Raw genomic sequence first — 27728 nt, forward strand, 5'->3', positions numbered from 1 at the left:
GCTGTCTCTGCCCACCTCCAGCAAAGAAAGCCTGTTTCTATCTTCCCCAGCCTTTTTTGTTTGGTTGGTTGGTTTTTATTGTTGTTGTCTTAAGTTTCAAGCAAGGAACAAACCATGAAAGCATCCTCACACAGCCAGCGGCCTCCTCTCTTCTTCACAGAGTGCTCTCTCCAGCAGATGTTATCTTTGGGCTCAGGCCATGCAAGCCATTCAAATCTCCTCTGAAGGACACAGCCAGGGAGGAATCAAATGGGCTGTTCCTCCCTCAGCAGAGCTTCGTGTGACCCATGAAGGAGGCAAACTAGTTTGGGGAGCTGCCTTGAAATATTCCCTAGGGAGAGGAGTACTTTTTGTAACTGAGTAGTTAGGCCAGCCTAAGGAGCATCCGTAGAGTGGCAACAGTGGGGAAACTAAAGCTAGATAGCGCAAATTCACTGCAGCATGGCTTAGTATGGATCGACACACACAAAGTGCACCCCATGTCAGGTCATGGCTGAACAGATGCATACTTAAAGTCTTGTGCAACAGCAAGAAAGCAGCTTTTAGAGAGCTGCAATTTTGTATAACTTTGTATATTATGCATATGTTATACTCCATAATTGTGTATGCCGCTGTTTAATACTGATGTCATGCTGTTGATACAACTGAAATAGTACTGGTATTAAAAATGAAACAGGCAACTCTTCACTAACTTCCTGTAGTCAGAGATGCCCACCAAAAAAAGCGGCCTTGTTTTTATTTTTAAAAATATATGTCTACAGCTCTCTGCTGAAAAAAAAACCCAAACCACCCAGGGCAGGGCTTACTGTTGTTGCTGCTGCTGTTACTTCATAGCACAGTCACGCTCCAAGGCCCGGACAGAGTGCAGAGCTCCCTGCCCAAGCACTGCCTACACCTGCCAGGAGCAGCTGCTGCCCCAGCAGCTCACTGTCTGCATGGATGAGGCAAAAACCCGAAGACGAAACAAGCTAAGCTGGGAAGAGAAGGCAAGCCTACAGAGCTGAGATCTACACAGTTTCCAGCTTAACCAAACAGCACATTCAGCTCCCTCTATCCTGCACTGTTATCAAAGGCATTTCTAAAGCTGTCACTAATCTGTACCCGCAGAGTCTAACTAGTATAGCCACATGGAAAGAATTACTGAAATACTGAAAAAAGAAATGCACTTCTTAAAGAAATGATTTATAAAACAAACCTGAGGAGCACAGAAGGTGATATGGCTCTATTAAAAATTATGGGAAAAGGAAATTAAAAACAAGGTTGTGCCCTTCTCTTTTGGCCTTTTTACTCAATTTTTTTGAGAGCTTCTTTACAGAAGTCTACAGATGTTTGCTTTTATTATTTTTATTGTGTCAGCTCCAGGGACTTTTTAGTTGGTGGAACAAAGCTACCTCATGTGTCTTACCAGCTAGGGAAGTTTTTTCTTCTGCACTCTCTCAGCTTTTCTGCCTGCAAAGAAGGAATATCTCAGAGCTCTCTAACAGCACATCTCAAAGAATCTGACTTAAGTGGTGAAGAAAGGATTTGTTCTGTTTGACAAAAGCAGTAAGCACTGAAGTTTTTGAAGCATTTTTTCCTCAGTGCCCTGTAGCCCAGTGGACTAGGCATAAATGTCCTTCTGCAGCAGCTATGACATTTCAGCTTGAGTGAAGGAGTACAAGTGCATCACTACCAGCTCTCACCAACAGGATCAGATGCCTCCACATTGACTCCGTTAACCTCACATTACTGAAGAGTACTATTTCCTCTCACTGCCTGCTTTCAGCACATGCCACCAAATCCAGTGTCTCACTCTACACCAATTGAAAGCCAAGTTCTGTGTGAGAATGACGTGGAGCTCATAGTGTCTACGGGGAACCAAGATGTCTACTTGAAATCCATGTTCCCACAATAACCTTTGCACAAGTTTTTGGTACAAATGATTCCTAATATGACTAAAATTGAAAAAGAAGTCCTCCCTTTGGCAGTATACTCAGGGATGGACAAGAGTCAGGATCCATCCTACCCAAGCCACGCTGGCTTAGAAATCAATACAGACTATGTACAGAGCAGTAATCAGCTGATGCATTTGACTCCTGTCCAGTCTGTTGTGTTGATAGCACTGCCTATCTCATGCACTAGTGACATCATTATTTTGCAAGCCTCTGGGGAAAGCTGACAGCTCCAGCCTTTTTCATGATTTGTCAATGTTTTTTAAAAGCTGATATTGCAGCAGCTAAACTTAGCTTCAGAAAGTATTAGATAGACACATATGGAAAACAAATGGGAACAAGCTAGGGAGTTGGCTTCCAAGTATTTTGCTGCACGATTCCTCAACAATTTAGCTTAGAATTTGCACACTAAGTTACATATACAACTCTCTCCCTTACTATTATACTAACTTTTCTCCTTGGAGTTTTTAAAAGACTGTTATATACTGTAAAAGACAGTAACAGGCTTGCCTAATTCTTGTAAATAGACTTACTGTATGAAGAATTCTGAGATCCACAGATCTCTGATCTTTGAATATGTAACAGATCAATAGATCTGTTATTCAAACGACAAATAACCTGATGAAATAAGCAATACTGCTTCTCAAATATCCACCAAACTGTTGAATGATAGACTATCTTGTGAGAGTATCCATCACTGAACTGACTTTAATTAGTCCCCAAAGTGCTTATTGATCAGCCATCAAGTCTGCACTGAAAAGAGAGAGCAAGGTCGTAACTTTGCAGATGCTGAACTGTCATGGCATATGCTGCACTTCTCCGCTACAGCGAGTAAGCACTGTTAAATGCATGCTAGTCCCTTTCTAAAATTAAATGGTGAGTTTATCTCCTATTAATTTAGCAGGTTCATTCTGTAGATCCAGTGATGTAAAACAGATTTCTGTCAGATAACTAAGTCAGACTACATGCATATGAAAAAGATTATGCTACCCAAACTATGTACTCTCCTGCTTGTAGGTGACAGACTGTTCACTTAGTGATATAAACATCTCATTTTGTGTGCCAAATTTTCAGCATCGTTCATAAGAGCTCAGCAGGTATGCTTAGGGCAAGAGATAGCACTTATCACAGGGAAGAGCACATTAAGTAAACCCTTAGATAATTATTTTATTTAAACCCACAATTGTTTGGGTAAATCCATCAACAAGACAGTAATTAGCACTGTACTTCTGTGGGCTACGAGAGAGGAACGTTCCCATAGCACATAGCACATGTTCCCTTTTCTACACGCATACTTCTTTTCTAGAAAGGTTCTTAACCTTAAAAAAGGTTCTTCAGTCAGTACTAAGACTGAATGCTACAAAGTTAAAATATATTGGAATTATCATGTGCTTTATTTTTATAATAAAACTCCAAAATTAAGAGCTTTTTAATAATGTTTCTCAGGAAATAGGCATTTAACGGAACAGTAGTTCATCTGTGTTGCAATTACGATGTTTGAATTGCTTCAGAATTGTCTCTGCTAAGTCGTGAATTCTTATCAGAAGGTGAAGCTGCAAGGGATTCATTAAATCAGGTTAGCTAGTACTTTCCCTAAGAAATAAGTAAGATCTTATGCCAATTTTACTATATCAGTGGCCTCTAGCAGTTTTGCATGCTCAATATTAGCTGTTTTCAGCATACTGTTCAGTTCCAAACCAACCTCTGATGTGGTTCCAGGAATTGTCACTGATATATTACTACCAATACAGAATTACTGATTTCAGTTTCTCAGATGTCTGGTGTGCTACAGTAAATTGGACTTAACTTTTCTATAGAGAATCCAGATTCTGTGTTATTCCAGCAAAGAAAAAAGAAAATCTGGCAGCAACTACCTTGAGAAATTAAACAGCCAAGATTTTTAAAGAGAAAGATAAAGCAATGGAAAATGCAAGTAGCACAGCAGCCCTGTCTTATTTAATATTAAATTGTGTGCTTTGGACTGTCCCTCCTTTTTAGTTTTTTCTGAAAGCCTTACATCTGTATTGCTTGTGAAAGCCGTGATGCCAGTAGGAGTAATGTGGAATGCTAAGCAGGAGACAAATATTTATTTTTATGATGTGCACCACTTTTCTCCACCATTTGCCCTTGTCCCTATTACCAAACAGCTCTGTATCTTTAGCAAACTTGTCACCTCATTGATCCCACCCCGACTTCTTTAGGGGTCATTTATGAATATGCCCTCCCCCCTAAATAAATCCAGTGGAGACCACCCTCCACTGCAAGAAAAGACTCTGTCTACCTTCTATTTCCTACCATTCCCAATCACTCAAACGTTACTGTCATACTGCAGTATTTGATCTAATAATACAAGATATTTTAGCTTTCCAGAGAAATGAAAGAAGAGTTTGACTGGGGAGATCTCTCTGTTGCAAAGATGATCTATTGTAAAATCAATAATCTATCGCCTCTTTAAATCAACATGTAAGAAGGTTTCTAAATCTCTCAGTTCACAAAAAAACCAACCCAAATCTCCTGCAGTTTTCAGTTTGACCAACTTTTTTTCCTGTAATTGTCAGGAAGTAACCTCCACTCTGTGACCCCACACAACTAACTGGGTTCCTCTTTCCCTGTCACCACTCACTCAAAAGGTACGCCTTGCTCTAGTTTCAACAGCTTATATCCTTATGTAAAACATGGGACTAATTACTAGTCTACATTGGCTGAAAGCGTAATAGGGAGAGGAGTAAGAGAGGAACACAGCAGCTGGGATGCTGCAGACCTGAAAATACTGACTGGCTGGCAGAGCCAGGGAGAAAACATGCATAACTAAAAGTACTCGCCACTTGTAATTTACTGAACTTGCAAAGATACAGACTGAAGCTTAGCTATTCAATTGTTTTTAGCATGGTGTTTTGAGTCATAATTTAAGAACCAGTGCATAAAGTACCGAGAATTGAAAATACAGTGTCTTAAATGCATTTTCACTAGTCATGTAACATGTGGAAAACATATGCATATGTAACAACATGTAAAACCGTCTCTATGTAAAAAAGATAGACATGAAAAAGTAACGTTTCCCTTACAAAATTCTGATTATTCCAGCAAAATAAGCCTGCTTTGCTCACACGTTCTTAGAACATCTTCTGAAGCCTCAGTTCACCTGCTTCTTTCTTCAGCAATCCTATACATGATGTGTAGTTTTAATGAGGATTGTGCAAGCCAAAGTCAACACAAACTAAGCTACTTCCAGGGAATAAATGAAGACCTATGGTACAAACCTCCTATTTCCATGAAAATTCCTAGTAATGAAAATAGGAAAAGGAATTAATTACATAAAATGTAAACAAGGAGAAAGGTCTCTTATTAGCATGCATTTTTAAAGAAGAGTAGGTATTTAATACTCCAAAGTGTCTGGGCTTTTTTTGACATTTCATTGCAGTTCTGAGCTTTTCCACATTAAATAAGCAGCCAAAATGCTTTCTAGTCTCTCTCGCTCAAAAGGCAGAAGTTCAAACTTTCAAAAGTTAAAATATATCTTTGAGCAGAAAGTTTTTTTACTTGAAAATCTTAATACACTCCTAGTGGAAAGCGTTACGTCTCTTCAGTTCTTCAGTGAATTCTTATTGTCTTAGAACATTTTCTTTTTTGCAAAACCTATGGCACTGCTTATTGACTTGTTTGATCTAAAATATGTCAAAACCAATGGACACAACTTCTTAACCACAGCAGGTTTTAGATCTAGCCCTATGAACAGGTTAAAAAGGATTTTCTGAGGCAGAAGTGCAAGACTAGATTTTCCAAGATAGGTCCCAAAGTAACTTTTTTTCTTGGCACCTTCTATGACAAAGAAGACTAGGACACCTGATACAGTGTTGTCGCCTGAAGAAAAGTCAGTTGTTATTCTGATAGTTAGTAGGCTGTGTTAGAACTCACCCATTAAAAATATTTGGACCAAATCAGTAGCAATTCCTTTAAACATCCAATTTGTTCTGGATCATTCTAGATAAACTGGATTTGAGATACCTGGTGCTCAAGAAGTCTGAAAGCAGGTGTGATGAAGCCTCAGGTCTGGCTGGCATGCTAGAGATGGGTGGGTAGAGCCTATCATCATTTGGGTTTGAAACAAGCATTTAATCCGGCCCTTAGCCCACAGCATTAGGGAAATCCAGGCAAGTAATCTCTTAAACCTTGCCTGTAGAGTGAACATGTTTGCTTGAAGGGTTACTGTGGAGCTGCAGAACTACTGTGTGCGCCTAAATATGTCTGCCTAAGGAACCCACTCCTCATCTGAGAAGTTCAAGAATAAACAAATAAAACATGCAATTTCATTACATTGGCTATACACCTGTGCCTCAGCGCAAAGACTTCTTACTATTTTTGCTTTTAGTGATTTTAATTCTCTTTTCCCATTCTCTTCAACACACTCTTATGCACAACTGTTTGTTTTTAGTTTCTGGAGGGTGACATTAACTTAGAAACCTGTCTTGTAAGATAAGGCATGATAATATGAAGTACACAGATTATTAAACCTTCTTCATACACACCCTCAGCTCATTAAAAGCTCCAGTACTTTCCCCTCACTCAAAGGCTTTACAGGTATTTAAACTCCAATAAGGGTTCACATTTTAAGAGTTATTCTTCATGAACATACCATTCCTTTAAAAAACCCCAGAAGTGAGTAATAGGGAGGGACTTCAATATCAGTATATTATTCACTGACTTGAAATTAATTGGCTTTTTTTTTTTGGACACAAAGATCTATCTCACAATAGTAAGACTGATTTTTTTTTTTCTTTCCATGAATCAGAGGGCAAAGAGGAAGATGACTTTTCTTTAAGTGACTGAGAAACATACCTCCTGGATTTTAAAACTACAGATGTTTTGGTAAGGTCACTGTGATCTTATTCTGTAAACAGTAAACGTCACACACAATTTAAAACGTATGCATGTCGTTTCCATGTGTCTAGGTAACTTTCGCCCTTTACATACACTAGCACATATATTACACAGATATGGTGATCATTCCAAAGATGCAGTCAGTGGAACTAATGTTATTCTGCACCATACTGTCATTTTACTAAACATGGGTTGTATGTGGCTAAATACGGGCATCCACAACTGACCAATTCTTTTGCAGTCAATGAAAAGCTGGACAATGGAGTTAACGGTGTAGATCATTTCATCTGAAGCAGATGCTTGCATCTGATCAGACAAAGGGGTCTGATCTCCCCATATTAGATTTCCAGTGACTATAAGTGGAACCCATATGGCAAGCTAAGGTATTTGTGCCTACACTGCAGATGCTTGAAAATTACGTGAAGTAAATTCCACCCCAAGAAACCATCCTGCAGCAGTAACCTAATTCAAATTGTGCACATGCTCTGTGTTCTACTAACTTCAAGAAAAACTTTCCATTTTACAAAAATCTTAAATTCTGAGACAGGAAGCAGCATTCAGTGGAAGCCACAACATGGAAGGTTAGTATCTGAATAAATCCGTAGTCATCAGTGGGAAGAATAGCACTAGTGCAATGAAAAAGACTGAAAATACCAAAATCCAGTCCTGCAGATTTTCACTGGTGATTCAGCAAAGCATTGCAGCACATGCTTCACTGTTTTCCTACCCTGGGAGCATGGGCACTAATCCCGCGCCTCACCAGGCACTGGAGTTATGCAACTGTTTAATTGAAACAAGACTCTATCTTCAGGGCTTACTCACCACTGAAGCCCACTTGTGCAATGGCTCCTACAGTCGCTGATCCCCTGCAGCTGTGTGATTTGTCTGTGGCTATCACTACTTCGCAGAAGCTGATCCCAGCATACTTCACTGACTACAGGCCTGAGCAAACAAGATTTTGCAGTATCGCACCCTACAAAATCAGTGGTGATTTCAGAAAAAAAAAGAGCCCTGAAGAAAATTTAAAAAAAAAAAAGAAAAAAGAAAAAAAAGAAGGTGATTTAGGCAGGTTTTAGGAATCTGTGTCCATAACCACTGTCCAAAAGAACCCAGGGCAATGAGAGACGTCTAATTTTCTTTGGATCTCCTTTTTGCCACCTAAGTTGTTCTTGAATTCAAATGTTCTTCAACCTGTTGTACACTGATGGGTGCACAATTTTCCCTACGTCAAAAGAAAAACCAGCAAGATGCAGAAAACTAATGTTTGACCCATTGCTGCCTGAGGAGAGCTGCTGCTATCTTCCTAAATTTCCTTATAATCACAAATTGTTTCTTGACATAAATATAGTGGGTTTTTTTCTATGGTCCCCCAAACCTTGAGGATAGGGAAGGGAGAGGTCTAGAGATTCTTATGCAGGGTACTGGATCATGGATGTTTCAGTTCTTCCAGACAGAAAAGAGAATTTAGAGTTACAACTTCCTCAACCAGCAGGAATCAACAGACTTTTAGAAGAGGTGGATATCATCAGTTCCTTTTCATTGCATAGCTGTTTAAAAAAAAGTTATTGTTGCCTTCTTCTTTCTCAGAACATGTCCCCTCAAAAAAATATTTGGGAAAACAGTTATGAGGTAGACAAGACATCATTCAGTAGTAACAAGTTGTGTAGATGGGTTTCAAGGGAAAAATAAGGTCAGAGCTAACTTGTCTCAGATTTTCCAACGGGTCAGCAGCAGCTTGCCAGCATGCTCATAGTGTTTTTTTCTTGACCTCTCTAAATGATATGGAAAGCCTAATATGGAAAGCCTAAGCAACCCTCTGTTTTTCTTTTCATTATCCACTTATCCCAGTCAGGGAGAGGGGAGGGCACATAAGTAACATTTAGACAGCACAGCACTGGATCTGCAAGCACCTATGATTTTTACTGAGTGTAGTCCATGAGTCAAACCAAAGCAAGCAGATGGCAGCATGGACAAAAACAAGGCAGAAAAGGAAGAAGTTCTGCTCTGGTGAACTCTGAGTAGAAATGTTTCACTAACAATCAACAAAACTTATAATTACCTGGCTTTGCATAGCCTGGGGGGAAAAAGCATCGAAGGTAAAGAGTAATCCTGAAAGCATTAGCATACATATTCTAAACAAGTGAATAATCTTTCCAAAAGAGACAGTTTAGACTTGTGTAAAGAGACAAAAATAAGCATCTCCACTGGGGGGTAACTTACTAGATAAAAGGCCACTTAAAGCTTACAGAAGGAGTCTGATATGGAATTTGTATGGGATAAGCTAAGTAAGTAACTACTTACTGTGTAAAGCTCATTAAGTACTTTCATTAGGTCTTCATGAAGTTGAAATGCAATCTCTTTGCTCTGTAATTAAAAAGAAATCATTAGAAAAAGGCACGTAAAAAATGCAGCATACATTTGCTTCTTGATATTTGTAGTCATTGTTCATCCTAGATAGTGAATTCTTGCAAAGACACTGTTCTGACAGAAATACAGTGCACTAAAAATGATTCAGGGATGCAGAAGTAGGCAGATAACATCTGGAGAGAAGGCTTCTAAAAAGAAACCCAGAAGTAATTTGAGAGATTTTCCCATGAAGCATCAGGAAAATAGGTGCCAACAGAAAGGGTGAAGTTCAGGATTAATGTTATAAGCCTTTTTAATGGAATAAACTGTGTACTGTTTTATAGCTGCTATGATATACACAAAAACTAAACCACATGGAATGTGATATTCTAGAGGGACATCCCGCCCAATTTTACATCTAGAATAGTCTTTGTTTCTCAGCACATGCAACTATCTAAATATTTATGCAAGAAATAATTGTGGCTTCTCTTTGAAACAGATACCCAACTGCATAATATTCCGTAGAGTGGGCTGCTGAAACAGCTTTGTTTAGCTTTTCTGGACTGTGTCTTTACTTTCATTTTGACCCGGATAAAAAGAAATGCTTAGCAGTAGTTATTAACGAAAGCAAGTACGTCGAAATAAGAGTATTTAATTGGAGTCTCATTCAAATGTATTCCTTTGTTAGTTGTCCATAGCAGTTCAATCAGATGAAAATTGTGGCAACTGCGCAAGAGTTGAAGGCATTTGTACCATAGCCTTTGGAAAACAGCTACAGAATAGAGCTACAGGACTTGGCAAACAGCCTGGCTACATTTCTTCTGCGATGCTCAGCATTGTAAAATCCACGCTGAAAATGTCAGCTTTTTTTTTTTTAATGTGAAGAAATTGACAATTAGCCTGACTTCTAAAAACTCCAACTTCATGATCGATAACAGCCTTAGCTATGAGAAGTACTTTTTATTTGTATAGAAGCCAAAGGAAAATCCTCAGGGACAACTCATCTCCAAAGCCGCTAACACATACTTGGCCATCACTAAAACACCTGCAGGAATAATGGTTTCTGAATGAGAATTTCCAGTGCAATGCTCACGTACGAGGAGGAACCATGCCACACAACCCATCCGCTGTGTCTTCCAGGAGGATAAAACAGACACATACAGTAGCTGGAATAGAATATGTTGAGTTTTTTCTCCTATTCCTCCTGTTGTAGTCCTAAATCTGGGCAGTATTTTAAGGAACCTGCCATATAATTTATCAGTATTCACTCCAATCCTTATATGCAAAATGATTTTTAACTGACAAGAAGCTAGAAGTATAAATTAAAAAAGACTTCAGTGAAATTCTTGTATTACCAAGGGCATTAGCTGTAGTAGCTAAGGCACAGTGAGACACATGCTCTGAAGCCAAGTTACACAGAACTACTATGAAACTTTCCTTATTGCTTATACTTTTTGAAGTCTGGTATTTCTACTACTGAAGTAACTAGAACATAAGGCTTCCTACTTCCATTTCTTTGCAAATATCAGAGTATTTTCATCTAATATTATGGACAAAAATTCATATGCATAACAGCACACAGAACGCTTGTAAAGAATTGGAAAAGGATTGCAGATTTGCAAGCTGCTGTAGGGAAACACAGTAAAAGCTTTAGAAAAAATTCTGAATTACTTTTCATTGCTTTACATTGGCACCCTGCCTTTAAAAGTCAGCAGCACAGCTCTGACACAGCTTACACATCTCCTCAAAGCTCCAAGAAGTGGAGGCCACCTGTTTTCTCTTGGATAGCTGCCTCTATAGTGCTGAATATGAGCGGTCTGTTCTTCAAATTATTTTAGCCAGAAGAAGGACAAAACATACAAATAAGATGGTTGACATTAAGGCTGGAAGATGAAAGCATATACATGTGGGAAAAAAACTGTAGATGAACCCCAGCTTCAAGCAATTTATCCTTTCAACTGTTGGTCACTACCATCTCAAAGCTGATGGCAACTCAAGGCCTAAATATAGCAATGCCAATTCTAAGGCAGCATGCCTTAACCTGGCAGTGCAAAAGTTTGAGAAGGTGGGACAGAAAACCTCAAACCGATTTTCATTTTTCCCTTTCCAGATTTTTTTGCAAGCAAAGCACACAGCAGTTCACTGAAAGACGCATCCTCCTTTTCTGCTCTTCAGTTACACCTTAATGCAGACAGACACCAGATGAGTCGAGGCTATGGGGAATGATCACTATTTACTAGGACCCATTTCTTCTCTTTGCTCCTGTAGAGTTTTGTCTGGCACTGAAGCACAAGCGGTCCAGCCCTCAGGATTTACTGGGCGCCATGCACACATGATCTTTTCCAGGCAACACTTTGATCAATGGTAAATTTGAAAGAGAATGGAAGAGATCACAGTAGAGGAAAGAAGGAGATGTGGTTAGGTAAGGACAACAGGCTTTAAAATAGGAAGCAAAAAGAGAGGGAGGGAGGTGATCAGCAAAACGAGTAAAAATTAGGAAGAGACAGCCTTGCAATGCCACATGATCAGAGTTGAGTCATTCTTCCACCAGTTCATCTGGGGACTCCAACCTGCAGAGGGTGACCTGTAGTGATGGATAACCTGTCAGTTGCTGCCTCTTTTTGATGAAAGATTTTGTAGGAATTGTCCAATAAAAATCAGGAAATTTGGTTAACCTTAGAAGTATAAAAGGGATTTATTTTCAAGAACCAACAGTTTTTACATTAGCATTTAAGATCAAGAAATACCGACTCGAGTGGCAAGCGATATGGCTTTTAGTGTATAATATATAGTGTGTTAGAGCACCAGAGAAGTAGTGCATTTATTTTCAGTGGTTAATGGCTCTCCTATTTCTCTTTTATGCTACCTATTCCCCGCAGTAGTTCAGCATGTTTGAATGGTGTGCTCCTCCAGGAGCCTCTCCTCAGGGTAGCCAAACAACAGAATATAAGATGCAGCACACATTTTCCTGGAGCTGAGTTGATAGCTCTAATCGGGCCATTAAAACCTGACAAACAATCACTGAGGTGCTTCTTTATTCATTGTCCTAGAGAAATGTATTAGCATCTATTAACCAAAAGAACAAAGAACATAATAAAAATGCTAGAGCACATGTAAACTCCTTGCTAGAAATACTATATATGTTACTAATCTGGTTTAAAGCATTAAGAGGTAGTAGCGTATTTTTTTCGCCTGATAGTAGGATAGACCAAGCCCATGCAACAGACAAATACGTGTACCTAAACCAGCCTTTCAGCGTGTGCTCAACTTTCCACACATCAGTGGTCCTATTGATGTTATCAAGACTTATATTTATGGATTAATGTCCGAGAAACTTAATATTTAATTCCACATTAATACTCTTTCATTGAAGTCTGTAAGAATTTTTCTATCCTTTTCAGTCAGAGCATAATTGGGCACCCAAAATTTACTCGTTTGGATTTTTTTAACTGAAATTTAAGAGTCAGTTCAGTTGTCCCCGGAACGATTTAGTGTCTGTATTTAGCACACACAATGCTACTCTCGGTTCCATAATTTAGGGAAAATATTCTGTGACTATTGCTTTTAAATGAGTCTGCTGCTGGTCCCTGGGGTAAATGATGTGCAAACCCTTCTTTTAAGAAGCTTTCATGAGCTGCGGTGACACTGACATAACTAACACATAGTAAAATTTTGTCCCAGATTTGCCAGTCTGTAGCAACAAATAGCTTTGCTATCCTTTTAAACCTTTAAATGTTTAAGAAACGATGTAAAAAAATCTCTATATATGCCACAATCTTTATAACTTCAAATAGATTTGGCAGGTAGTCATAGTCCTCGTTAATAGCCAGATTATGGGACTAAAATATTTATTGTGCTTGGCTTCTCCAGCATCTTTTACTGTAAACACTGGAAGATACGTTCATCTTGGCTCATTATGGTTTCTGCCCAAAGAAAATACATGTTTATAAATTATAAATATACAAATCTGCTTAAAGATTTTCTGTGTATGTGTTTACACAGTTGATTATTAATGCTGGGGTAACCAGAATCACTGCATGAAATGTTCTGCATAATACTTTTCCCTTCTGCTTGACATTTTTCCTTATTACTTTATTCTCTAATTGTCCCCATGAGGCCATCTACCCCATCTGCCTGAAGAAACACGCAAGCATGGAAGGTTTGAACTCTGCTACTTTATGTTTGTGATTTTATGTGCAGTATGAAGGCCAGGCATGAAGAGCAATCTGTACTGCTTTTATATGCCAGCAATTAAAAAGAAGAGCTTAAGTGCCTATCTGGACGTATGAGGCCTGACATAGTATCATCAGATAAATGCCACAAAATCTCTGAACTAGATCCTATCTTTGTCCTGCATTTAGTACATTTAAACAGATGCTGGTTCCTGACTCCTGGAAAAAAGAATGACATAGAGCTCCCAGAAGAACAAAAATAATGAATATCCACATGTTAAGTGGGTCAACCTAGACAGGAAAGCCACATACAATCAGGTACCTGAATACAATAGATCCTGGCCCATCAGAACATGTAAGGTAAAACCAATAGGAACCATTTCACCAAAACAATCCAAATGCTGAGACAGATGTATAGATGCACACAAAAGGAAGAACCAGAATGAGGAGGAACAGTGAGTGAGACAAAGGCAAAGTACAAACACCAAGGGGGCACAGACATTCCTCATCACTACATTTCATATAGGCCAAGACTGGATACTGCACACCTTTTCACAGAAGGACTAGAGAAAGGGGTTGCTACAGACTCATGACTTTGTGCTATATCCCACATAGGAGACATTAGCAGGAGAGGGAACAAAACAATACTGGTAAGCATGGGCAGGAAATGAGGGAATTGTTTGATCTCTTCATTACTGCAGTTCAACATGGAGCCAATCTTAGGATAGCATACAAACAGTACCCCTTTAGAAAATGCTGGGTTCATTTAATGGAAAAGTTTCATTTGAGGACCTATGCGCCCACCAGCGAGGTAGAAGAAGCCAGTAAGGGCTACCACTGAGAAGCAGAATGAGCAGCCTTATCCTCTCAGGAGGAGAGAGGGGGAGATAAAAGAGGGAGCAGAAAGAGCCAAGAAGCTCAGAGTGACTCTTTTGTTGTTTCCTCATATCTTGCTTGTGAGCAATGGGCAATCCACTCTGAGGCACTTTCCCTTTCTGCGATAGGCAGCTTCAGGGTTTGGAGCAGAACGATGGAGATCTGCTCTGATCACGGACTTGGTGTAGTTACTCTCTGGATGTGGAAATGGAGCCAAAGCACCTCCAAAGATGCAGAAGCTGCTGCTGCAAGACCAAGGGAGAACTAAAACACAGTGATAACAGTGATGCGTAACACTATTAGGTTAATAAACTGGTAGATATATAATTAAATGATCTACTGAATATAGAGAAGCTTGATTAGCTGGTATTTGGAAATTACTTAGAAAGACATTAAGTACTCCTATGTGCAATGCTGTAAGAGCCAATGGAGTACAGATATGTTAGATGGGTGTATTTCCCGCTCTTGACCAGGGACTGCAGTAAGATATTAAGGATGCACTTACCAGTCTTTATGTTTTTAAATCTTCATATTATTACTGTTCTTATTATTTACATTTATTACTTATAAGAGAGAGAGTACATATTTCACAGAACAGTATGATCAGACTCCGGTGTGGAAGTACCTGCAGGATATGGTTTCTCTCTACTTTAATCTGAAATCTGTGAACAGTGAACAAACCCCATATGCTTTCATAGGGATGACACCCATTGAGATCAATTACACTTTTCCCTGACAGAACTTTATTCCAAATCCAGCCTTTTTCAAAAGTAACCTACAGAAAGTGACAGAAATTGGTTAAATATTCTATTTGATGTTCCAAAAAATTCCACACCATTTTCTTTAGGGGGAACAGAGTCTGATGGAGGAAAGTGTTGGATGCCACCTTTCTCATTCTAAGTGCACCTTCTCTTTGCTCCTGTGACCTCTGTCTGCAAGGGGGACTGTAGTACAGGACATGTGTTCTGCACCTAATTCCTTTCTGTTGCCTTGTGGACATCCATTAAGTATTTCTGAGACAGTCTGTGATGAACCTTAAGTTAGACTGCTCATTCACATCTGAAAAAAATTATCACAGAATCATAGAATAGTTTGGGTTGAAAGGGACCTTTAAAGACCATTACGGTTGAAGCTGCCCATTTGGACTAAACACAGATGTAGACAGCTTATGTTTTTCATCAATAAAGCAAGACAATTTGCTAACAGCTTCACCTCCTGCACAGGTCTTGGTTTTCTCTCTGTCCAGTGTTGTTCACCTCACTTTCTAACTCTCTTCCCTTTACACAGAAAAGAAACTGGAGCTTCACCATCATTCAAGGTATAACCAGTTCTGCAGCTGGGAACTAACAGCAAATAAATCACCAGTACTCTGGAGCAAGTACCACAGCAAGAACTGTGCACACTGGGACTCAGTGGAAATCCCAACCTTCTCCAATAAATATCAACTGCTGACAGACAGAAGTTCTGAAATTAAGTGCTAAAAATTAATACTGGTGAACAACCACCGCCACATTCAGGCCGTGTGCCCATGAAGCTCACTTACATCATACTGAGGTGCCGCTTGCCTTCCTGCCACCCTTCCCCTCATATTAGAGGGCCTGGCTCAGATCCCTTCATACTGCCTTTGGTGAGGTCACTCTGCCCATGTTCCACCTCAGTTAACAGCTGTTTGATGTGACACTACCACGCTCAGTTTCAGCTGGCAAACCCTGCTGAAAAGAAGGATAGGGCTGTTGAGGATCTGGGCTCCACTAATGTGAGCTCCGGGTTATGCACAGCAGGACTCCCTCAATTTCCTTTCTCTTCTTTCCCCTGTAGAAGATCCAAGTTAGGAATAAAAAAGCAAGAGCAGTTGAGTGCTCTACTTCAAGAAGCCATGCTAGAAAGAGAAAATGTGAAATGTTGCACGTTCTTACACACGATATGGAGGAAAGAGACGACTCTGTCAGGAAGATGTGACAACATGCCACTTGTTAATGCACTGAAAATGTCCACATATTTTCCTCCTTCTGAAAGGTAAGCTGCAGCAATCACTATTAATAAGTTATGAGTGAATAAAGAAGGAATTCTGTGTACTTCTCCACAGAAAACTTTATCTAGACATTTTGGTACAGTCCATCTGGAGACAAGGGAGGGAAAAGCAAGATTTCCAGTGCTAAAGAACTGAACAACACTGAAAGCAAACAGGACAGTTTGCTATCAATGCACACCTAGTGAAGAAGAGATTTCTGAGATATGACATAAACAACTGCAAAACTATTCCAGAGTCAATACTGAAGAATTTCTGCTGGTCCAAGCGAGCCTGAGATATCTCCACACAGGCAGTACTGCAGCACACTCAAATTGCTTTTCCTATTATCTTTTCAACTTCCGTAACAATATTCCATATTAGTAAGTTCAGTGGTTTGTGAACTAGTGTTACTCATCAGACGTATTACATGAACAGACCATTACTGACTGAGAAACTGTAAATTTCAACTCTATTACTGTTACAAGCTTTAATGCATGCCGATAAATTTGAGTAATATTTTTACTTTTTCTCCTCCAAGTACAACCTATGTGGTCCCTAAATGATTCTTCTCCCCAACCCTTTGCTACCTATCTAGGGCTGTGCTCAGGTATACGTGAAATCAGTTCCCTATTTAAACATTAATCTGGTGCTCTTGCCACCATTTAGTCACACGCTTTACATTCTTTAACCTTTATTCTTTTTGAACTCTTTTGTATGATGCTTACCTACCAGCATCCCCCTTTGACTGATGGATATCCATTCATAATCTATTTTTATTTCAGAACATTATAGCAACAATGACTGCAAACACATTATGTAGATCTCAAATTAAGGCTGCCTAGAGTGCTTGCTTAGCAGAATAGGGATTTACATGTGGTATGTGTTATGAAAATGTGTAACGTGCATGTACAAGGACAAACATGTACAGAGACAATACTTAAATGATAATGGAAGTTGTTATGTGATAAAAAAAGTATGTGCATATTTAATATTGGGAAGGAAACACTTTCAGAAAAATCGTAGCATATGCTACGATATGCTACCATCTTTATGCCAAGGCACTACATGGCACGCCCTTACTTTGCTTAAATCTATTTCTCTTGTGACAGAGTTACAATGAAATACTATTTTTACAAATAATTAATTAATATAGCATTACTATTTTGGGAGTCCTAAGCAAAAACTGTTTCCTTTCTGCATGGGTAAACAAGCATGCTTTTGAGAGGAGAACAGGCTTTTTTGCCTGCCTTTTGGATATTTGCGATTCAGCCTTTAAGGTCACCAGCATGTACAGCAGGTTCCCAGGCACTTTAGCACTAAGGATTTGCTCCGCGAGAACAGTCATGAAGAATTTATACATGTGCTAAAACAGATTTTATGCTGTGTGTGCTGCATCTTCTCCTCAAATGCTACCTATTAGGACACTTTTGCCTCCCTCATGCATCTTACAAGCCCAGCTGGAGGACTGCAGGAAAGGCATTACCTTCTTGAACATTCTGGTGGAGTCTTCACTTATCTGCATGAACCGCATGATCACGTTGTTCAGGTAGATATCGCTCAATGTTGCATGGTCTTTGCTTTCTCTTCTCACTTGGTTCAGGAGTAAGTACCAGCAATTCACTGGCGACAAGAGGTTCTGGTCTTTCCTAAAGAGGAGATATGCACATGTATTATGTATAGAAATGAAAAAGTAACATTATTATCACAAACATCTCCCTGACATTCAGTCATAACGTGTTATGTAAAAATGGCTGCTTCAGAGCAGTCCATCAATCTGTTCTTTGAATAACTTGGGTTAGGCAAACTTCAGATCACTCTTTTGAGACACATTCTACAAATCTAATGAGGCATGGATACTAAAAATATAGGAAAAAAGTAAGAATTCAGAACACTGCAAGGCATTTGAGACTATAAAAAAATCTTGCCACAAAGCTTGCCGTTGCTTACACATGGAGTACATGTAAATATTCAAAATCAATAAAGGTCACTGCTGAAAGAGTAATTAATTTTTGACATTAGAAATAAACAAGCACATCCCAAACCCTTCATGAGCAAAATTGCAGGGGTAGCTGTTTCACTGAAATGGATCTGTATAACTGCTATAAAAGTAGAAAGAAATGTCGCAAGCATACATATTCCGTGATCAGCGTTCATAAATTCACAGCAGTCATAAATACATTGCTACTGCCAGTCCCAGGTGGTTCAGTTACAAGACAAACAGCAAGACTGGACTCTTTCCTCAGCAGTCCAGTTCTGAATTTCCTTGGCAGACTTTTAGCACTGTAGGCCCACTCCAGGTTTTTAATTTTGCAAAAAGTGAAATCTTAGATGACTTCTCATTCCTTTTACACAAAGCAAAATAAAAATACATGTAGTTCAACAACTGCTTCACAGACAACAAAAACCTATGTATAAAATTTGCCTTATGAAATTTTGATTTCAAGTTTGCCTTGCAACTAAGCGCTCTAGAAACTTGCTGCTCTCTTTTTTTTTTCCCTTGTGCAAGGATTCTCCTATAGTCAAAGTATCAAGCACGTGAAGATAAAACAGCCAGAGGTGGTGATGAATTGAGAGAGAAACTCCTTCAACTCTTAGTAAATTGTTCTAATAATTAACTATTCTCACTGTCAGAAATATGCCCTTAAATTCCTCAGCTGTCTACCTTTAGCTTTTACTCCCAGAATCAAAGCAACAACTAATGGTTAACAGACAAAAGCCTTTTCTCAATCATCAGTTCTTTGCTTTGCTATGAATCAGAAGTGAGTTAAGGAAACTTCCCCATTTTGTTTGAGATGGACATCTTAACTGTGTTACTCAGCAAGGATCATCAGGGTTTTATCAGCCAGGTCAGCCAACATGAGCACCCCTCAAGGGCCGTGCTGATCTTTCTTTGTCCTCACTGCTTCTGCATGTCCCAAAGCCAATCCTACATACCTTCCTGCCTATTCTGGGGGCAATGGCGGGAACAGCATAGGGGACCACCAGCTAAAGTGACTTTTGCTGCAACCTCTTCCCAGAGCAGAGAAATGCAGAACAAAGCCGAAGGCAGGACTCCAGCCATGACCCCCGTGCACATCTGCCAGTATGGATTTAACACATGTTTAAGAGCGAGGAAAGATGTTTGTATGCACAAGGCAAAATGATTTTGCCACAAGCTGAACAGAAGCCAGGGCTCTCTTTGAAGTGGTGACATATGCACACATTGGTTATTTCAGGGAATCATTGAGTCACTTAACTGAATTTTAAGAAATATATGTTATTGCTTTTTGAACTGTGTAAGCTGTATTTGGATTAACCTTTCATTTGCCAGATGTGTTTGGAAAGACTTTTCTCCCAAAACAAAAGCTCTGTCTGTATCTGCAGCACATCACTGACTGGAGAGTGAAAAAAGGTACTTATTTTTAGGTTTTACAAACACAAATCACAGAATGATAAAATCATTTAGGTAGGAAAGGACCTTTAAGATCATTGAGTCCTACTGTTAACCTAACACTGCCAAGTCCATCACTAAACCATGTCCCTAAGCACCACATCTACATGTCTCTTAAATACCTCCAAGGTGGTGACTTCACTACTTCCCTGGGCAGACTGTTCCAATGCTTGACAACCCTTTCAGTGAAGACATTTTTCCTAATATCCAGTCTAAACCTCCCCTGGTGCAACTTGAGGCCGTCTCCTCTTGTCCTTTTGCTTGTTACTTGGGAAAAGAGACCAACATCCACCTCATTACAACCTCCTTTCAGGTAGCTGTAGAGAGTGATAAGGTCTCCCCTCAGCCTCCTCTTCTCCAGGCTAAACAACCCCAGCTCCCTCAACCACTCCTCATCAGACTCGCTCTCCAGACCATTTACCAGCTTCGTTGCCCTTCTCTGGACACGCTCCAGCACCACAATTTTCCTCTTGTACTGAGGGGCCCAAAACTGAATACAGTATTTGAGGTGCGGCCTCACCAGTGCCGAGTACAGGGGCACGATCACTTCCCTACTCCTGCTGGCCACACTACTCCTGATACAAGCCCAGATGCTGTTGGCCTTCTTGGCCACCTGGGCAGTCTGCTGGCTCATGCTCAGCCAGCTGTCAACCAGCACCCCCAGGTCCTTCTCTGCCAGGCAGCTCTCCAGCCACTCTTCCCCAAGCCTTTTGCGTTGCACGGGGTGGTTGTGACCCAAGTGCAGGACCCAGTACAAAATATTGGTTTCTACTTCTAAGCATAACAGGGCCAGGCAAATATATTCATTAATCAGCTCAAGTCAGGAAAATAACCAGATGAGACTACGCCAACAAGTAGTGCATTTGAAACACTTTAGGAAACATGCTATACATGTGTTTTACCAGATGCTACCTGACCACTTGACCGCTTTTGTTTTGCACACAAGTTACTATGTCACAGAAGAGATACATTAAATCATAAAGAAGGCATAACATTCACATCATTCACTTCATTTTCAGGAGTAAGAGGGGTCAAAAGGCAGCACAAGTTCACATGCAACAGCAAGTCAAAATAGTTTTCTTTTTTAATGCTTTTTTTTTTCTTCAAAATTCCTGTCTTTTTTTTTTTTTTTTTGTAATGGTGATTGATCTTTACCAAGACACTTTCAAATCCTATCAACTCCACTGCAATACATCAGCTTTCAAGCCCTTTTGGTGCTCTGCATCTCTTCTAGATACTGGCTGCATTTTGGGCATTTTAAATTCCGTATGGTAGGTTAGGGATAATATGTGTGCAGCCTACATTTTAAGAAACTGAAACCACTTGTCAGAAGCTTACATGAATAATTGCAGAGGGCCAAATCAACAAAATACTATTTAGGCACCCAGCTACCTTCAATCGCAGTGAAAACTGCTACACTGTTAAATAGGGGTGGCAATTTTAAATGCATCTTTTGAACCCAGGCTCAACCTGGCAGTACCCAAAACCAGCAGAAGCAAACAGCAGCACAGCACTCCAGCAAAGGCTAACATGTGCATGAGGGGGAAGGAAATCTTTCTTACTTGTACTGCTGATGGTCCTTTGTACTTCTTGTTTTTGCCATGAATCTCTCCGCCAATTTTTCCAAGTTTCTGGAATACTCCATCTCTATTTCCGACTTCTTGCGGAAGAAATCCTGCAGATCCTGAAGAAGCTGCACTCTCATTTCAGTCTGCTGCTCCAGGCATTTTTGCTGCTCGATGAGTTGAGCTCGGATCTCTAATGAAAGAATCACATACCCGCTCAGGTCAGTGAAAGCAAATAAGAATTGAGTGCTACCAACCAAAATTATAAACGCTCCAGCATACTTCAGCCTCTGCAGCTACACCAGCTGGATCTGGATTTCAGGTCCTGTGGTGGGACACAGCAGTGGCAGCTCTCACTTCTGCCACCCCTCGCTCATGCCCCAGGCCACGGCTTCCTCCCGCCCACTGGCTGTCTCACAAACAGCTATGGCAAGGGGTCAGGACTCTGCTGGGCTCACATCAGCAGAAGACCTGCCTCCCTCTTCCTCTCTCATCCTCTTCCTGGCATGAGCACAGCAGCTGGCTCTGAGTGATCTCCTTGCAGGAGGTGCTGTGCAACCATTTGATCTGCAGCTCCTTCTGCTGCCCTGAAAAATGGCAGGTTAAACAAGCACTCTCTGGGCCGGCATCAGCCTGCTGACTGCCAGGTAGACTATGCTGGCTGGTATCATCATGTACACCGTGGAAACAACCTTGTGATAAACTCTGGAGGCATCATAACTGTGCATAGGTTAGCTTCTGCACCTGCCCCATCTCTGCCAGAGAGGGAACTGGTGTAGTGTATGTGCATTCACAATATTTCACAGCAAGTATAGAGGAAAAACTGTACCTATATTTAGAGATACCTATCTGAAAATTTGCAAAAGATTCCAGAGACTGAGGTGTATTTATTCAAATAAAGCAAAATCTGTCAATTTGTAAGAGAATATATGGTCACAGTGATCATCTAAAGTAACAGACAAAAGCCTCCAGATTTCTTACCACTCTATCGTATGCTGTTTGCCATATGCATAATTGCTTCCTTTTAGTTTTTTTTTTTAGCACTTTTATTTCTTGAGTGCTAAGCAGTTAATCACATTCTCGGAACACTTAGTCTAAAAACATCCCTCTCTTTCTTTTGAGAGACTGGTTCATTAGCTGCCCAGGCAACATTGTAATCCAACATTGTGGAGTGAACACAGGAGTAAACATTTTGCAACCATAATATATGTATATATTTTTAAACAGTTTAATTGTGTAACAAGGACTTCTTGATAGCAAAATAATAGGCCAGAAGTGATGTCCATGTAAATGCAAAATTGTTGTCAACTTTTACTTGATTCCTAATGATGTAACCATGCTGTGGGTAAGATGATGTTGGAAATCTTAGATGCCTCACTGGTTCGAAATAGAGAAACATTCTAAAAGCCACGGCTTACACCACAGGGAACTGCAAACCAGTAAGTAGCAATAACATTACAAAAATTATCTGATCCATCTCGGAACTAATGCATCCTTACTGATCTTAAACCAGGTAGGAAGGCAGAGATCCTCTCTGCTGGGGTTTCAAATGTGTATACTGAAATAAGGCAGGATGAGCACAGAAAACTGTTAAGCCAGTATATTTACTGGAGGAGGGAGACATTGCAGTGTTTTCTTCCAGATCTCCTTTGAGCTACCAGCTGCTGTGTTAATCATTAATGAAACCATCCATTTTAATAGCCTGGGAGGTGAACCAAAAAATTCATGGTTTGGTTTCCATTTCATTTCAAATCAGTTTGTTGGAAAAGCACCATGCCTCCAGCAAGGATGAGCCACTGTAATACAACACTGTATCAATGACATTCATGTACATAGAGGAGAAAATCACACTGGAGCTGGAAGGTTATTAACAGAAACAAAAACCCAAGACTGCTTTTTTGGGTGTCCACTACTTTTGCTATTGTAATAATGGAAAATTCCTGGTATAGGAAACCAGTCATACAGATTCACTGATCAGAAGTGGCAATTTTGGCCATAGCTGGAGTTTTGACTAAATCCAAATCCATGTACATTGCTCCTGTACTTTGGCCATCTCCCTTTCCCACTACAGATTTTCTACCAGTTACTTTAAAAGCAGAGCTCTGTACAGTTCTGATTATTTTGTAGGTCAGTGGATCTCACTGCCATAATTCTTCATTTTTAGGCAGGCTTTTACCATAGCAACATGAAAGAGAAAGGTTTTAGAAACAGGAATATATGAATAGAGATACAGGAAACAATGAACAAGGGACGACAGATACAATATGAGAAATTGCATTAGCTTTCTGATGCTGCCTGGATTTCCAGTGGACAGTAGTAGTTTCCTTCAGATTTGTATATTAGGAAACAAAATCAGAGCATGATCTCTGAAGGCTGATGGTGCCCGGAGGTGTCCAAACTCTGAGAAAGCTGGCAAGTTAGGGTTAGAGGGGGACTGGAGCCTTATGAAGGAAGTTCCACAATTTCTGGCTGTTTGAGTCTTGGCAAGGAGAAAAAACATACTGGCTCCAAAAGGCTGAACCTCTGGCCTCCCACAGGAAGAGAAAAAGGGGAGATGCACATCCCACTCATGCCAGCTGACCAGAGTCTCTCCAGAAGCGACTTCAGCATAGCAGTTCTCCTTCCAGTCTTTCATGTTCTTCTGCTCCTGCATTTTTCAATTCTTCTTTTCCTAATAAGGTGTGTAACGCTACACTGGCAGGCTGAGGAGATGGCAACGAGTAAGAAATCAGATCAGCAAATGTTGTGATTTTCACTTTCTGATAAAAGAAAGCTGTGGATTAAAAAAAAAAACAAAACCAAGCAACAAAAACTCTCCAACAAACATTGGCATAACAGCCAGCCAGCCTGAGCAGCTGTGCATCACAAAATCACACCTGTCCAAGTACTATTAACTATCATAGACCACCCATTACCTACTGCTATGGAAAAATGCATGAAGGCAATGTTTTCTTCTTTAACCAATCCATGCGTGACTTCTTTAGGGCTACAAAGAGCAGCATGGAAAATTGCTGTACCGCATTCAAAGAAACAAATATCCAATATGCCAAGAAGGTGCCAAATTAAAAACTAGTACAGCCCAAACTCCATAGATACAGAGACAGGTGCAGCAGGCAACAGAAGGGTGCCTGTCTTTATTTTGCTGGCACATTTAAATTCAAAGTCGAACTGATACCAGCTGTAATGGGCAATGACATTGTCCTATTCTGCTCTGCAGGGTGGCTGATGTCAAAGGATTGCCATGCTATTTTCTGCCAAGAACAGGCATGTTTAAACCCTGGATGAATTAACACCTTCTCCTTCTCTGTAGAGCAGCTTTGAGTCATATTCACTGGTTTTCTGGCCACGGGCTGGTTCAAACGGAATACCATCCATTTACACTGCAGCTTGAAGAGACTGAATTCACATGAAGTGGAAAAGAAACCCCCACCTTTTGTCCAAGATTTGCACACACGACCAAAGCAAGGAAGCAGCTAATGTGACCGTAATTAAATCAATAACCTCTGGGTAAAGTTTTATCTCTAAAGATTTTCATGTTAAAAGTTATTTCAATTATGCCCTCATTGACACCACCCTCTAGAATTACTATATTAAGTATAACATTAGGTTTTGTTTGTGGCAGCCCTCAAGATATAACTCTAACCTTTCAACAAATCTTTATTTTCTCCTGACAAGAGGTTAAATCAGTGCACTACGAAAACCAAAAGGAGACAAGATTATAGCTGTTTTGAGAGTTAAGTATAGTGTGGACGAAGTTGAACTACTGACATCATCCAAATCACCATGAGAAATAAACTCGCCAAGGTTACCTCTTTGCACACTGTACAATATTACAACTAATGACTTATATAGCACTAAAGTAGTACACCAGATTACCCTGGAGAAGATACGTGTAACCAGTTACAGGCCATTGCCCCACCTGAAGGCTGTCATGGTGAGACATACTGCGATATGGCACACAACAATGACACTAGCCACACACCAGCAAGGAACAAAACTTGTCACCTTTGCTTCCACACACACCAAAGCACCAGGCTCCATCACACATCCCAGAAAGCCACAGGAAACCCCCTCCTGACCTCAGAAGCTGGACACCTCGTAAATATGCACTATTAACCAAATTAACCCGCTGCCAGACCAACACTTTGCACGCAGACTGCCAGCCCACCGCAGTACTCCCTACTGCAACATCTGCAGCCCTGCCCTGTGATGCTGCGGTGCTCCTGTTACGCCTCTCTAGGCTGTGCCTAGTCCTGTCAGCCCCCAGAGACTTCCCAGACCACTGTGAACCCTCATTACCAACTCTCAACCAAAGCAATTCTAATGCATGTTTTATGGTGCTGTTACATGTCTGCTGCGAGCTGCTTCCCACTTGAGCCTCCCCGAGAGCTGTTGCAGCCTGACACCCTTAACTCCTGTTTAAGTGGAATTAACTTTTCTGCTAGCAGAGCAGCCCTGGCATGGTTTTTGACATTTGCTGAAAGCTCTGGAAGGTGCCGCAGAGCCAGACACCTCTCCCTGGTCACCCCTAGGCTGCACTGCAAGCCTCCCACCTGCTGCCTCACCCTGCCCAGCACTGAGCTATATTTAATTCATGATTACAATATACAAACTACACAGACACATTAATCCAGTAGTATTACTTGATAATAATACAAACAGCCCCAGGGCCCCATCCTGTGAATGATTATAAAAGCAAGCAGCTCATCAGAATTATTTGAGAGTACAAACAGGCCCTCAGGAGGCACAGTTACATTTGCAGGTCTTTATCTGCTCGGTAACTTCAAACTCCCATTACCACCCACCTCTTTTTAAATACCTCCTTCACCCAAAAAACCCGAATTTCAGATTAGTTTTAAAACACTCAGAAATGTCTCATCAAAAGCACTGAGGACAACGTATAGTGTCTTACACTGTATTTCCAAACCATTACAACTTTGTCATTTTTTTCCCCACTGAGCTATCAACATGCACATCCCTCATTCTCACATTTAGGATATTCAGATCATATACCATATCAGAAGATTCAGACCTTAAATTCAGTCTAGATATCATCTGGTGACCGACATACACTTGTAATTAAGCAGATAATGGAGCATTAATCATCTTGTAGTTCCTCCTTGAAGACACTTGAGTCTGACATGACTCTCCCCGTGCCTTAGTTACTTAGAGTACGAATGGCTCATGTCCGAGACTGCTGCTAGAAGCCAGGCTGCTGCATTGGCGAACTGATCTTTCCAGTTTCATCCCAGCCTTCTGCCTTTGTAAGGATCTGCTTTTGGCTTCTCTGTCGAGATGGGCAGAGCTTCGGTCCAGCTGAATGCAGCTGGACAACATCTGCAGTTTAGGTTTTGTTTCAGGAAAGTGCTTAGCTCCAAGCCACCGAGGACACTGCCAGCAGAGAAACCGCAGCAGGAATCACTGAGGGGGGCCTGAAGGTGCCCCAGTGCACAGTTAGTACTCCTTAACGCCAGCACTCCCACACCTGCCAGGGATGTTAAACTGGCTCTCAGCAGACAAGAAGATAAAGATGATGAGAGGTATCAGCCCTATTGGTGGGTGCTGTGGCTCAGCGGCTGATACTCCTCTCCGAGATACACAGCCTAAAGGTACTTGTGCTGGACAAGCTTTTATTTCTCAGAGCCATGTCTAGAAAGCTATTTAAGTGTTTCTCCGACAAATGGTGAGAGAAGCTCTGTGGTTGGCAGGGAGTCTGGCTTACACTCTCTTCCAGGTCCTCGCTGCCATTTTCCTGGACCACAAGCACTTCAAAAGCCAGGAAATTCCACCAGCCTGACAGCTGATGAGAGATGCTGGGGTGAGGATCTCACAGGCTGCTGCAGAAATGCCTTTAAATAGCTCATGAGTCTGTCCCACAACATTAACTTTCTATGACAGACTAGTGGAAACCACTTCTCTGTGTTCAACATGCAAGTAAGAAGTGTGGCTGCATAGACAGTGATGCCCTTGAGCTTCTGAAGGCATGACTTTTGTGGACTTTCTTCTACCCCCCAAGTGATTTCACTTAGGATGTTGAGCATACAGCTTTATGCATGTTCCCACTTAAAGTGAAACCTCTGCAATGCACACCCCAGCTCTAAATTTACTGCTTGGCTTCATGCCATTTCCCAGAGAATTCATTTCAGACTTTTTGTTTGTTTGGGGGGTTTTGTGGATGTGGTTGAGGTTGCCTTCAAGAGAACACATCTCCAGGCTGTAGTAGCCTGTGGAAATGGCTGGGGAGTGAGAATTACGCCTGGTATCTGCAGGGCTGTACAAAGGGTGGGAATCTGAAGCCCCTGTTGACATATATCAACCCCTTTAAAAACTGTAAACCTCACTCATTCAAGCATTTTGGCATGCTTAAGGATAACAACAGTCCTTGTGCAGCTATTAGCAGGAAAGCTGGTGTAGAAGCCATTTGCAGGATGAATACAATAGTTTACAGGTTGCTTCAGTTGTGCTGAAACAAAGAGAGCAGAGAAAGAACGAATTCTCTCCTTGCAGCTGCAAACTTCA

General features: G+C 40.7%; 1 protein-coding gene across 4 annotated transcripts in view; it reads right to left on the reverse strand.

The window, feature by feature from the left end:
* Positions 1-27728, reverse strand: part of SRGAP1 (SLIT-ROBO Rho GTPase activating protein 1) — a 152589-nt gene that overhangs the window by 52679 nt on the left and 72182 nt on the right. For all 4 annotated transcript variants that reach the window (XM_075080924.1, XM_075080922.1, XM_075080923.1 and 1 more), the window contains exons 2-4: positions 21207-21402; positions 17698-17860; positions 9111-9173 (exon numbers count right to left, since the gene is read on the reverse strand). In XM_075080924.1, coding sequence (XP_074937025.1) covers positions 9111-9173; positions 17698-17860; positions 21207-21402 — 422 coding nt within the window. The remainder of the gene's footprint in view (positions 1-9110; positions 9174-17697; positions 17861-21206; positions 21403-27728) is intronic.

This window comes from Phalacrocorax aristotelis, chromosome 1 (assembly GCF_949628215.1).
Source record: "Phalacrocorax aristotelis chromosome 1, bGulAri2.1, whole genome shotgun sequence".
NCBI lineage: Eukaryota > Metazoa > Chordata > Aves > Suliformes > Phalacrocoracidae > Phalacrocorax > Phalacrocorax aristotelis.